The sequence below is a fragment of the Tiliqua scincoides genome, chromosome 4 (genome assembly GCF_035046505.1).
Source record: "Tiliqua scincoides isolate rTilSci1 chromosome 4, rTilSci1.hap2, whole genome shotgun sequence".
NCBI lineage: Eukaryota > Metazoa > Chordata > Lepidosauria > Squamata > Scincidae > Tiliqua > Tiliqua scincoides.
Genome location: NC_089824.1, coordinates 168,133,334 through 168,147,400, shown reverse-complemented (window position 1 = coordinate 168,147,400; position 14,067 = coordinate 168,133,334). Strand labels below are relative to the sequence as shown.

At 44.8% G+C, this 14,067-nt stretch overlaps 1 protein-coding gene across 1 annotated transcript in view; it reads left to right on the top strand.

Moving 5' to 3' along the window:
- LOC136647808 (copine-5) overlaps window positions 1-14,067 on the top strand; it is a 140,591-nt gene that overhangs the window by 79,504 nt on the left and 47,020 nt on the right. Inside the window, exons 8-9 of the mRNA XM_066623593.1 lie at window positions 2,993-3,056; window positions 10,251-10,354. Coding sequence (XP_066479690.1) covers window positions 2,993-3,056; window positions 10,251-10,354 — 168 coding nt within the window. The remainder of the gene's footprint in view (window positions 1-2,992; window positions 3,057-10,250; window positions 10,355-14,067) is intronic.

Here is a 14,067-nt window from a genome sequence, read left to right as displayed (position 1 = left end):
TCCCATCCTAGAGGTAACTCTGATATTTCTTACCATCGATTAGTAAGAAGGCTTATATTAAGGAACCAAGAGCAGGAGGAAGGTAGGAGGAAAAAAGACTGCTAATCCTCGCACTGACCTGACACATTTCACCCACTGCAAAATGCCAACGCAACTTGAACAAAGAACACAAGACTTTCTTACCAAATAGTGGCACATCCACTAAGGGTACAATCTTGTGCATGCCTACCAGGGAGTAAGTCCCACTCAACAGAATGGGACTTACTTCTGAGAAAACTTGCATAGGATTGTGCAGTTAAAAAAACAGTCATTTGAGGTTCTGAACCTGGCTGTAGTACTATAGTAGACTGGGATGGTCTTTTCATTCAGTTGATGGAATTGCACATGTGGAATTCCATGGACTGAGAGTTGGTATCCAACAAGATCTTATCAAAGGACTGCATTAGTGCTGTGGGGATGCTCATGTTCCAGCATTATTTCCGCTGAGTTTACATACAATAATGATCTGCCCTTTACTTTTAGGTGTTCCAGTAGCTCTTGTCTCGCTTGACAATTCTCATTTCTTTTGTCCTCATGATAACTTAGCAGGTAGGGCTGGCTTTGGGTATTATATAATTTGCAGAGAAGAGAAGGGCAGGTCCCTCTGAACACACTTCCTCTACAATGTCCGAAGCAGATAGTGCTGTTCAAGCAATATGAACCAGAACTGTAGAAAAGTAACTGGAATGTGATCTTGTACAGAAACAGGCTTAGACTTCAAGCCATTTCACTCAGCCATTCTGCACATGGCTGGGAGCAGTGGTTTTTTTTTTTAAAAAAAGGTCCATATTGCCCTAAGCTTGTGGCAATCTGAATGTATTGTCAATACCCCAAAATATGGCTTGCACGCTGCTTCCAAATTTCCATATCTGACTTGGGTACTAGTGCTAAAAAAAAACTTGTGTTTAAGACAAATGATTCACAGCCCGATCCTTTCCCCAGCACTGCCTCTGGGTGCAGTGGTGCCAAAATGGCTACCAGCACAGAGTCCACTGAAGGTCTCCTTGGAGGAAGGGGACTTTTGTCCCCTTCCCCTGGGGAATGCCCCGGGCCCTACAGTGGGCCTCCTCACCTCTGCACCGGCTGTTTTGCTGGTGCAGACTCGAGAGCCTCCGTGTTGAGCTTTGCAGCCTAACACGGCGGATAGGATACAGCAGAGTAGGGCTGGCCCAGTGCCAGCACTCTTTCCTCCAAGGGAGCCCTAAACATACTCTATAGCACATTTACAATACCCAGCACCGGCACTGGAGTTCAGCATTGGTGCTGTGGGTCTTTAGGATTGTGCCCTAACACAGGAAGTTGTACCCAATTGAATTGGAAAGCAGATTTTTCAGAATCAAGTTAACTATTTTGATGGAAGTGCTTACAAATCCATCTGTGGATAGTAGGTGCTTTCTTGGAAGAGGTCTCTCTTTTCTTCTCCAAGAAGGGGGGAATGCCTGTTCTGCTAGATGTCCGCTTTTAGATGGGGTGAGCAGATGCCTCCGTTTTGTTCCATTATTGGTCCAAGATTCCAGTATCCCTTGGATTTTACTCTGTTTGAATTTCAACAGGAATTCTGAATTTCACTATGTTGGTAACAAATGTTAAAAAAAAAAAAATCCCTCCCCCCAATTGTGTGCCTCTGGAAATTGAGGGGAGGGTATCGTAAAACTTCAAGAAAACCCATAAGTCCCCATTTAAAAAGCATGTAATTTTTTTTTAATAAGAAAGAAATTTGTACAATTGCGCAGAGTGATTTAAAAAAAAAATAATTTAGATGTCTTTGTGGAGGAGGTTCTTTTATTTCTAGTTTATTTTTGGTGTATGCTTAAACGGCAAAATATAGAAAAAGGAGCAGAAATTCCCCCTCACACAGCTTGCAAAATTGCAGAAATATGCTTCCAGAAGAATAATGAAGTCTGACATTTTTTGTTCTGCTCCAACAAACATTTCCAGTAAAGCGGAACCTCAGCATCTGGGGGAGAATCCAACAGAGGTGGCTTCCATAACCATCCCTCCTTCTAGGTAATTCACAAGTGCCCCTTCTGAAAGCAAAGAACAAATGCCTTTTTCCTTCTTTCTAGGTACAAGTTTACGCACATCAAATACATTACCTGTGCTCATTTGATTTATTGCTTTATTTAATTGAATTACAGTCCTAATAAAAATTAGGTCCCATGTTTCAGGTTGGGGCCAAAGATAGGTCCCAGATCTGAGAAGGCTGAAGACTACTGATCTAGTGCCTAGAATGCGCATTGGCAATGGATGAGTGAAATCCAGGGTGGGAGCCCTTGCTGAACTGTAAATCTCACTGGGAAGTCTGTCTCTCTGCCAAATGGCTCATGGAGTTGTTATGTGGATAAAATGCAACCTGAATCCTTTTGGAGAAAGTGAGGACACAACTGCTTACTTTCATACATACAGGGAAGCCCCCATGTCTGCAGATCCTGTATCTGCAGATCAGGTTCTTGGGCCCCCCTGCATGCAGCCCCCATGCACACTCCCTCTGGAGGTGAGGGAAGCTCTGCTCCCCTTGCCTTAGGAGGGTCCTCTGAGCCCAGCAAAGGCTGCACGCTACTACTCATTGCCTCTGCTTGGCTCAGAATGACTCTGATAGTCAAAAAAAGCAACTTCCAGTTTTTTCGAAAAACTGGAAATGATGTTTTAAATGCCTTATTATAAGGCATTAGGAGACCTGGGAAACCCTCAGTGGCTTCCCTGGGCCTCCTAATGCCTTATAAGCACTAAAAAGTCACTTCCAGCTGGGCTCGGAAAACAACTCTGGAGGGTGGGGGGCATTCCCTGGTGTCTGTGGTTTCATCATATAGAATTGGAACCCCCGCAGATATTGGGGCATACCTGGTACATACATATGTGATTTGGTCTGGTGTGAGTGGGCTGGTTTAATGCTGAGTCATCTCTTTTCTTCACCTCCTGCCCAGTACTGAGCTGTTTTCTTTCCTCTTTGCAGGGGGATACCAGGGAAAAAGTGTGGCACCATCATCCTGTCAGCTGAGGAACTGGGTAACTGCAGAGTGAGTGATCTCTGACCTATATGCTTCTTATCACTCTTCCCTTTAAGCTGCACGGTCAGGCAGCCTGATGCTCTGGAAAGTCAAGCTCTGTGCAATGATGTATGACATCATCACTGTGTGACCAGAACGCTGGGCTGCTGCACGGCAGATGAAGGGTCCCTGCAGCAGCACAAACCTTTAGAGGAAATATTGCTTCTGATCAGGTTTTGCCTCTCTGGAAGGAAACTGCATGATGCTGACCCATGGGCAAAGTGCAGACTCATGCAAACATTCAAGCACTCTCTTCTTTGAATGCTCGTCGTGTGTGCTGGCCTATATGTACGCAGTATGATGAATGCCCTGTTTTTCCCTAATTTTTTTCCTATTTCTTCCTATTACTAGACACGCAACTTCCCAGAAGCTCCTGTGTAGGTTGATCAGTCTTTGAGCTGCTGAAAATTCATCCAGTGGCATTCTTGTTCTTTGTATGTTTGAAACTCGGTTATACCTCAGCCATGTGCTGGTTATGACTTGGGGTCCTTCTTCAAGTCAGGGATAGCTATTCTGCCTTGTGACAGTGCACCCTGCCAACTGGGCAGCAAACCTGTCTGTCCAGATTAAAGGAGATGGAAAAACTGGATGAGTGGCACTCATCCAATGACTTAACTTGCTGACGTCATCAGACCTTGGTTTTCTAAGCTCAGGGGTCTATGTGTACTTTTCAGCTGGTTAGCTGTGAGAATCCTAGCGCTGGGGCCCAGCAGTCTCCGGCATACTCTCCAGTAAGTGCAGGGACAGAGGATTCCTTGGAGAATGTGAGTGGCTAATGATAGGGACAGCATTCACTAGCTTGCCTCTTTCAGGGAACACATTTTTGTTTTCATTAGTTTGCTTTTTCCACCCTAAGCCAGCTTTCAAATTTCACCAGTTAGCAATGCTAGTGGGGGAGGGAGAGTTATCACCTTTGTTTTGAATAGCATCCCAGCTCCATCTGCAACATCGGTGCAAAATGGATCCCTTTGATCCGGCTTATGCTTTCCAACCAAGTTCAGGCATTTTCCATCAACCTCTTTGTACTTTTCCCTACCGCCATACCCCGACCCCCATTTTGTTTAATTCCTTTTCTTTTGGACTTTTAGTACACTAGTTACATTTTGACTTTTTACCTGCCTTATCTATGTTCACAGGTAATTTTCATATCTCTTTGCCCTGTAGAGGCTACTGTGAGTTTGGTTTTTAATAAGAATCCCTGAGGTTCAGTGCTTTCCTGAAAGGGATTTTTTTTTCCTGACATGGTCTTCTGGCTGGTTTCTGCAGCCTGAGATGGTGGCAACAGTTTAAAACTACCACAATTCTACCCTGCTCAGCTGTTGAGCAGTAAATGGAAAGCAGGAATCAGGAAGGGATGCATGTGTGCTAACTATCATGCACTACCTTCTCCTGGGCCCTTTTCTCTGACATGCATGTTGTACATACTGAAAATTATTGGCATTGGTGCACATGGTACACTGAATGTGTATGGGTTTGCATTGAATTTAGGCAATGACCCATAGAGCACTTGCATGGGAATGTGTTTTAGCCAAGGCAATATCATATTTAAATGGGATGCCAGTGCCAATTTCTGAACCCCAGGAGGAGACTGTGTGTTGCAGCAACTGGAGGAACTGTTCAGAAGAGCCCCGGCAGAGATCAGAACAGTCCTCAAGTGGAGAGGGAAACTATGCAGCTCCAGGGAGTCATCAGGTTGCAATGTGAGATTCTACTCGCTTCGGCTTTTTATTGCTCCAGGAGTTCCAATGTAAGCTCAGCATCCACAGTGGTTTTCAGCCAAATGCTCCTCTTCATGGCTCTTAGAGCTAGAATTGAGATTACACCCGATGTCAGGGGCTAAAGTGTGTTTGCAGCTGGAAGTTAAGAGTTCGGGTTGGTGATAAATGATAAACAAGGACAACCACCAAGATCTGATGAATTCACCCAAGTCAGTGAAAAGACTGACTATATAGAAGAGGTGGATTTTGTACATAAACCATAAGGAATGTGGTGTCTGGGCAGAAGAAGAAGAAGACAAGACACATATGAATCTCTGTCCAGAGTTATGTGAATGTATATTCTCTCTTAGGGTGGCTTCGCATGCCTCACCTCGAAAGCTGGGTCTACTTTTTCCTTTTGCTTTAGTACTAGTACTCAGTTACATGCCTGCATTTGGCATCATGTTGTAACATGTGCACATCAAGAAAAAAGCATCCTTCTCAATCTCAATGCTTTCTGCTTACTTGTTAACCTTTATCAGGTTCTGTGGATGTGTGTGAACATGGAATACTGGTGCAATGTAATGGAAAAATAAGCCCAGTTTTCATGGTGAAAGGCACATGCAAAGCTAGCCTTCATGTGCATTGAATGATTTATCCACAGGCATAGAGGAAGCAGAACTACACTGGCATGTGTCATCACAATACCTATTAATCTCTCAGTCTAGATTTAGCATAGAACTATAACCCCTGGCTGTCAGTTCAGCTGTGTGACATTGTCTTCTCTTTAACCCAGAGGTTCCCAAAGTGTGTGCCATAGTGCCCCAGTTTGCCACGGTGCACTTATAGGAGTACTACGTGGAGGCTTCAGCCCCTTCTTCCTGGCTCTCCAAGCCGACATTGCATGAAATCTCATGAGAATAGCATGAGACTTCAGGAGAATAGTATGAGATCTCGTGAGAATAGCATGAGATGACATACTGCTCTTGTGAGATTTCACACTATGTATGTCAGCCCAGTGAGCCAGGAAGAAGGGTCCATGCAGTGCCCCTGTGAGTGCAAAGGGTACAACGGCCCTGGTGAATTTGAGAAACACAGCTTAACCCTTCGAGGATGCCACCGAGCATCTCTTTCCCCTGAAAACTGCACCCTTCGTAGGGCCCTTGTTCTAGCCCATTCTCATCACAGGAAATGACCTCAAGGGACTTCTCAGTCTTCTCACTGTAGTCTGTCCTGCAGAGGGTAATGGAGAAGAATCAGGCTTCTATGAGCAGGAAACCTCATAGCATCTGGATAGAGTTTCTTCATAGCATCAGTCATTCTCTTGGATTGTGAGGGAGAGATAGATGAGGTGAAATAAGACAGACAGTTAAAAAAATATATGCCTGGGTTCATTCAGCAGGTTCAGGATCTCTCTCTTTACTGCCAAGCAAGCTTGCTGCTGACCCTTCTAGAACCAAACAGCAAAGTTGGAATGTACCTTTTAAAGAGATGCCCAGACCTGTCTAGACACCAGCACAGGCAGACTCTTTCATTCTCTTTCTCTCCCACGTACAGAAATGAACACAAACAGTATCACTGTATTTTTCTCACCTCCTCTCACCCACATTTCTGACGTCGCTAGTGGGGGAAAAAAATCCCAATTTCTCTCCTACGCAGAGTAATGTAATTTTTTTCCTCTCTCATACACACATGATTGTTGAATTCTCTCACAGCTTAAAAATGCATACAAATCAGCACTTACTCACGCGTGCTTGTGTTGTGCCCAGCTGTGCAAATGGACCCACAGTCAAATTTTCGTATTTAAATCCTCACATGCACTGTACTGTTTTATCATGTCTTTATCTTTCTTTGTTGAAATCCCAGGCACACACCTCACTGCATATGCGACAAGAAATGTGGGAACACTTTCTCAAATTTGTTCATGCTCATACAATGTGTACACTCTTTCAGCTCACTAAAGAGACACAGCTTGGTTACTGCATGCCACTAATGACATGGTTGTCCATTTAAGATTTCAGGATTGGGCTTAAATGCATTCAAAGCTGCCCACCATCTCTTGTGGTACAAAGAGAATTTAACACCCATTTTGATCTGAAAGGACTGAGACATAAGCAATTAGCTCTGCTTGAGTAGGTCTTCAACCTCTGCTAGAAGTTGTCTGAACTCTTCCCTTTGCACTGAGAATACTTGGAAATAGGTGATTGGGATTCTCTGTGAGGTACTTTTTTTTTCTTGCATGATTGCTCACTAACTTCCCAACCATGTCAGGAATTCACACAGCATCATGACTTGAGACCATGGCCAGAGATCAGACAACTGATTGATTGGTTGGTTGATTGATTGTTTGACTTGTGATGGGCTGTCACATGTAGAAGGAGCAGATTTCCAACCCAATCCAATGCATGCCTACTCAGAAGTAAGTCCCATTGAACTAAATGGACTCCCAGGAAGTGTGGATAGGATTGGGCTGTTCCTCTCTGTGACTCTTGAGGACAAGACTAGAACTAATGGGTTGAAACTTCGGAAAAGTTTATTTAGGCTAGACATGAAGAAGAATTTCCTAGCTGTAAGAGCTCTCCAGCACTGTAACAGTCTGCCTTGTGCAGTAGTGGGCTCCCTCTTGTTGGAGGTTTTCAAGCGAAGGGTGGAAGGGCCCCTGTCCTGGATGGTGCAGTAGTTGCCTGCAGTGAGTGGAGGATTGATGACCTCTGAGATACCTTTCAACTCTGAAATTCTATGTTCTACCCCAGGGCGCTCCAAACCGTGTCCTGTAGGCTGAATCCAGTGCCCTCACTAATCCCTCCCTCACATGAACGAAGCTTATTGTTCTGTGAGAGAGGTTATCATTGTTGCCACTGATCTCCCCTCATGTTTGTTCCACCTTACCGCTTCTGCGTTCTGCCACACCAGCAGCTCTCTACCAGTATCTCCTGGTGGATGCAGTGAGCGTTGCTTGCTGCTTTTGGTCTGGAGTTCGAGCCCTCTTTGCTTCAACAGTAGCTTACAAGAATTTCCATGTGAGCGAATAGATAGATCTTCTGATCTAGGATGTGCATGGAGCACATTCTTCTGTACTTCCCTGTTTTATCCTCTTTTCATATCCCTGTGCCCAAGAATACTTTGTCGTCAATCATCCAGGGGAGCTTTTTCTAGGTCCAAGTTGAAGCTGAACCTGCTACCTGAACTGACAAAGTTCCTGGGCTTCAGTTGGAGTATGTGGAGAAAGAGGGGATTCCTTCCTTCTTAACATTCTGAGCGCGTCTGTTCTGCTGTACCCAAGACTGGGCTGCTAACAGCATTGTTCTTCACCCTGCTATATCAATGCAATGTGTCATTTCTGCTAGATTTTCTAGTTCCACAGCCAGCTTTGCAGCAGCAGTCACTAGGGATAGTGCTGCCGGCATGGAAATTAATGCTCCCCACATCCCCTCCTTCAGCCTGAAGATGTGCTCATTAAGTGGGGATAAGGCAACCCACTTCATGTTCAAAAGAGCCAGTTGCCTTTCTATGCTGGAATTTTGCTGCCTTTGAGCTCAGCAGCCCTGATTTCCAATTTGCATTTTTTGTCCTGTGCTTTTCAGTTTAGGCTCTCCAAAGGCATTGGGTAATTGGTAACAAATTGCATTGTCCAGATGGGAACAGGGATGGGGGGGAACGTGCCCAGAAGCACCCTCCCCAGGCAATAACAACACCTGGAATAGAGTTTAGGCATCCTGACTGCCCGTGATATGCTCTGCTTTTGAAGCTGTGCTCCTCCTTTTCACGCGGCCACAATGGCATTTCTTTGAGCGATTAAATTCTTACACGCACATGGTGAGTCGCTTGCTCCTTACTGGAAGAAGGGCAGCTGCTAATCTTCTGCAGCAACTGTAGATGATAATTTAGCAGAAGGACTGAAGAAAGATTGTGCATTGAATTGAAATCTCAAAGGGCATATGTGAGGTTAGATCATGAAGTTTTCTGGCTGCCTCTCAAGCCTGCCTAGCCTATGCCTGGAGGAAGCCTTGCAGGGATCCAGGACCTAACTTGACTCTTCACCTCAAACGTTACACCTCGGGAAGTACAGAGATCCTCAGTTGCCCCTGATATATTTGGGTCAACGTCAGCTCAGGATTCATTCAAATTGGTTTGCCTACTTCATCCCCCTTTTGCGGCCCAATCCTCCTAGCACATTGTCCTACCAGAGAAGCGTTCCAGTGGCACAATGCGTTTTCTAGCAGTCCCAAAACGTAACCCACCAGAGCACGCAGGCTGGCCGCTGCCAGGAGTGGTGAGCAGCTGTCTCCACATGAGTGTCCACCTGTTGCCACAGGTAAGAGCGCATGAGGTGGGGGGGCAGGATTGGTGGCACCAGCACATGCCATATCCAAACCCTCTTCCTGGTGCCTGATCTGCCTGCGTGGATCAATGCAGAATTGCACCACTGTCTGAGTTAATCTGTTATGGGTGCTGCGGCTTACCACAAGGAGATCTCCAGCAGCCCAAAATCCCCTGCGGGATGCAGTGTAGCCTGCACCAGAAAAGCTGTATCACCACATGGGGTTTATATTGGATTGGGCCACTATCCTAGTCAGTCTTGTTTTAGTTCTAATATGAGTCTCACCTTTGATCCTCCTTCCATGCATCCCCTTCCATGCCTTTTATTTTGCCTTGCTTATTGCATCTTTATTAGACTTCTTTTCATTTGAACTTGTTTACCTGCCTGGGAGGTCATAGGAGTAGTTTGGCCATGCTTTCCCAGATTGTTCGGCTGTTGCTACTGTTTTTATTGTTTTCTGTGTAAGTGGAAATTTCCTGAACTTTCAGAACTTCTTTAGAGATTGGGGAAGAGGTTTTCCAAGGTAACACCTCTCTCTGTCTCTCTCTCTGGTTTCCTAGCCTTGGTGGAATCAATGAGGACCTTCCAAATACCCTTCAGAACAACCCATGGTAGAGGGAAGGGAGACAGCTGTTTGCAACTGCTAGGCACTGGGCAGTTCCCATCTAGTCCTCCTTCCACCATGAGTTTAACCTCAGGAGACCCAAAATGACCATTGAATTATTTGCCAAATATGAAAATAGTTTAGAGTCTCCGGCATTGTTGGCAGCATGCTCTGCTTCTTGGCATCCAAGGAACCTCTGTGGATGCTCCTAAGATCAAAACCTCAGTGAAACTCCTGAAGATAGAGAAAATTCTTAAATACCAAAATCGGATTGTCAGGTGTTAGTGCTATGAGTAGAAGGTCTTTTCTTGGGTTACTATAATGTTAGACACCTAGTGACCTAGTGACCTAGTGACCTTTTGCTTCTTGCCTGTCTGGGCAAATTTCCTTCAGTAATGACTTTCATTCTCTCTCCTTACCCTCCACTCTGGGATATTTCAGCACTGTTGACCAATCATCCCCTTATATACATGAAGGCTTTTCTTAAGTTTTCTATTAGTTCAGCATCATTGTCTCTAAATGTTATTTATTCTGCTTCCAAGGATGTGGCCACAATGCAGTTCTGCGCCAACAAGCTGGACAAAAAAGATTTCTTTGGAAAATCCGACCCCTTCATGGTGTTCTACAGGAGTAATGAGGATGGGACGTAAGTACAAGTATGTTGCTCATGGGTCAGTAGGTTTGCCCAGATCATAACAGAATATGGATGGTCCTCTACTAAATAAGAAGTAGAGGATCATCCCTGGCTTCAGACAGGGAGCTCAGTTGAAACAGCTCAGTTAACCACAGGCCCAAGCTGGGATGTCAAGGGGTGACACTGTGGTATACAGAAGCATTCATTGAGACTGAAGCAGTGAGGATGCTGCCAGTATGATGATGATGATGATGATCTCTCTCCTGCTTAATATTGCTAGAGCTTTATGATATCAGATGAACGTATGAAACTGACGTACTGCAGCAGACCACTGGCCTATCAGAATGGACTACACTGAGTAATTGCATCTCTCTGAGATTTTAGAAGGGTTTTAGACCTTTCCCAACCCTATCTGGAGATGCCAGGAATTGTCCCCAGGACCTTCTGCATGCAAAGTGTCTGCTCTGTCGCTGAACTGATCACTTCTTTCAAAAGGCTCATGCCTTCTTTCCACGAACTCCAACCAGGAGCTTGGCATTGGACACAATTCATTCTGATTGGTTGGCTCCAGCTGGGTCAGTGACGCCCTCTCTAATGTTATAGTGCAGTGCTTCCTAAATTTTTTAGTACCAGGTCCCACTTTGTAAAAATGATAATCTATCACAACTCACTAGACAAAAAATATATATTTAGAAAGAAATATTTTAGTAATAATAATAAGGTGCTCCTGTGCTCCCAAGGCTGCTACTTACATATAGAATGTTTGTGCAGACGTTTACTAGTCTCTCTCTAGAAATTGAGTAAGGTCTGTTTCCCCCAAACATTTACAGTCATTCCAGGGTACCCAGAAGACTGAACTGGAGAGCAAGATGTGCAGTTAGGGACTTCCAGGCCAGGCAAAAAGCTGAAACTGGATTCACAAGTGATTTATGGCACATCAATTACTACAGAAAATTGGAATTTTAATTTTGGGATATGATCGTCATAGCACAGGTTAACATTAGCACTCCAGCTAATAATTTTCTTCTGAAAACTGAGCAAGGGTGCTTGCAAAGCTGTTTTTTTTTAATGTTTCAAAAGCTTTTTGCAACCCAACTAAAATCGGCTCACAACCCACTGGTGGGTCCTGACCCACAGTTTGGGAAACACTGTTTATCTTGCATGTTCTACTGTCAGGCCAATGGAGATTTCAGTAGCCTGCAGTATGGTGTGGATATCCTCTCTCTAACATTCTTTGGCATTCTAAAAAATGTCAGCATATTCCAAGCTGAGAAAGAACTGTCACTCCTGAGTTTTGCTGTCAAGAAATGTAAAGTGGGAAGGAGGAAAAGTGGAGTTGATTCAACTCAGTCACAGTGGGAAAGCATTTTAAAATTCTCCTCTTTCTGAATGTTATTTGCTGTTCTGGGAGAAATTAATGCATCTTTGCATGCCCAGATTTTGCAACCTTGACAGTCCTAAAAATCAAATGGTAGAGAGTTGACCTGATGTGTCTTCTTTGTGGCTCCACTTACAGTGGTGCAAACACACAAAGAAATGATTTCCTCTGAATCATTTCTCCTGTGCAGGGTGGGTGAGGATCTGCATTTGCTAGCCTTCTAAAACTGCTCCTTTGTATGCCACGAGTGAGAACCCAGCTCTCGACATGCAGTGGTTTTCAAGGCCATTTTTTGAAATGGCTGATGAATACCCCTCGGATTCCACATCTTGCAAATTAGAAGTGAAATGAGGTGTTTTAATTCAGCTGAGAGGAGGCGGGATAATGGCAGCTCTTGGTAAACCTAAAGAAAGGCTAGTAATAGAGCACAGACTGAGATTTTAGCAGTTCTAAATCAAAGGGAAACTAAATCAGAGTCAAACTCTCTTTGGAATAGAGAACATATGCTTTGTTTTCAAAAAGCTGGCACAGGCTCAGTGGGGAAAGACCACACAGTACAATGGCAGTGTATATGATGAGCATAATGAAATTCCCAGGTTCAGTTCCTGGTATTTCCAGATTTTGGGGGGGGGGGGGGGTTCATGGATAACAGTGCTGGGAGAGACTTCTGGAGACCTCAGAGAATCACTGCATAGACCAAGGGCAGTGCAAACCCAAAATGCTACCTGAAGCAATCTCAGGTCCACTGCCACTGCACTGCAAAAAACAAAAACCAAACCCTTACCATGCGCACAGCCCTTAGATCTGGAGGCACGGTTCTTCCTGTTTTATTACAAGGACAGCGCAAATGCTCATACTGTCTCTGTAAATAAAACCCAAAGTCCAGTTTTGATAGCAGCATGCAAGAGCATGGTAAGGAAAGGAATGATCTGCTTCTCACCTCAAGTGAATGGGAAGCAGATCATTGCAATGGCTTGCATTAGTGGGGGCTTGGACAGAGATGGCAGTGGCAAACGGGGTGAAAGACACCCCAAATTTGCCACCTTCTCAGACCCTTTGCAGTCTGCCACTGATGTAACCTGCATCAGTTGGCCTCATGGACGGGCCAGTCCTAGCCTAGACAGTGGTTTGGCTTGATATAAGGCAGCTTCAGTTTTAACAAAGGCACAAGTTCCTCTTTCTCCCCAAAGAAGTTCACATGTTTCTCTTAATTGGGACAGGAAGTAGATGCTGAGTAGTCTGCATGCTCCTCCACTGATGCGCTGACAAAAATGGGGCAATTTCTTGGTTATCCAAAAAGGCCACATTTCAATGTATAATTTTTTTGGTTAAGGGGATCTAAATGTCTTTTCATGAATTGTGCTTCTGCTGCAGGGTTGTTGCATTTTTAGGCATTCAAACAGTATTTTGGGGGATTTTCTTCTTCGTGCTAGAGCACATGTGGCATTTGCAAGTACCATGTGGAATGTGGTTCTGTAAATCTCTATGGACATCACGTCATAGCCATAACCATCACAGGTTATGCCTGTGACATCACAGTTGTGACATCATAACTCCCTACCACCATACACATGTTTTTAAGCATTTGTTTGACAACTGAGTGTTCCCCTACTATCCTATAGAGAAACACCCACCTAACTAACAACAAAAAGTGGAATGCACCAGTAAGGATAGCCCTTTTCACATAGCTACACCCTGCCAATTTGTAGATGGGCAGCCCAGTCCTAACTTTGGGTTTTGGGTTGCTCATGGGTCAGCCTGAGGCAATGGAAGGCTTTTCCCCTTACCCTGAGGAGAGCCACAGCAGCCCTAATGGATCTACTCAGATCTGCGCCACCTAAATTGGATCCTATAACTACCGGATCCTGGCCACGCCTCCTGCCCACCCTTCCCTGCCCCTAAACGCCTGCCCTTCCCAGCCCCTAAATGCCTCGCTCCTGGCTCCTCTCCCCCCAATACCCCTGCACTGGCTGAGCTTGGCCAACATAACTCACCCATCCCTGGGTCCTGTGTCAGCACGGGGAGACCGGTGCATAGATGCCCCCCATCTCCCCTTACGTTGGCGCGAAAGTGCTTTATGGCACTTTTGCAACAATATTAGGCCAGCGCAAGGGATTTTCATCTGCCCAAGGGTGCCTTTTGGATTGCACCCTTAAACTTAAAAAAAGCAAAAAACTCTCTGAAAGGTGTTTCACTTCCCCTTTCTTGCAGTGTTGCACATACGTTCCTGATTATTGTTTTTAAGCAATATACAGCAATAAGATTCAGGAACTGTGCTAGCACTAGTACTGTTCTAAGAGAAATGTGTAGTTTTCTCAACTGGAAAGGAGATTCATTTTGGCTTAGC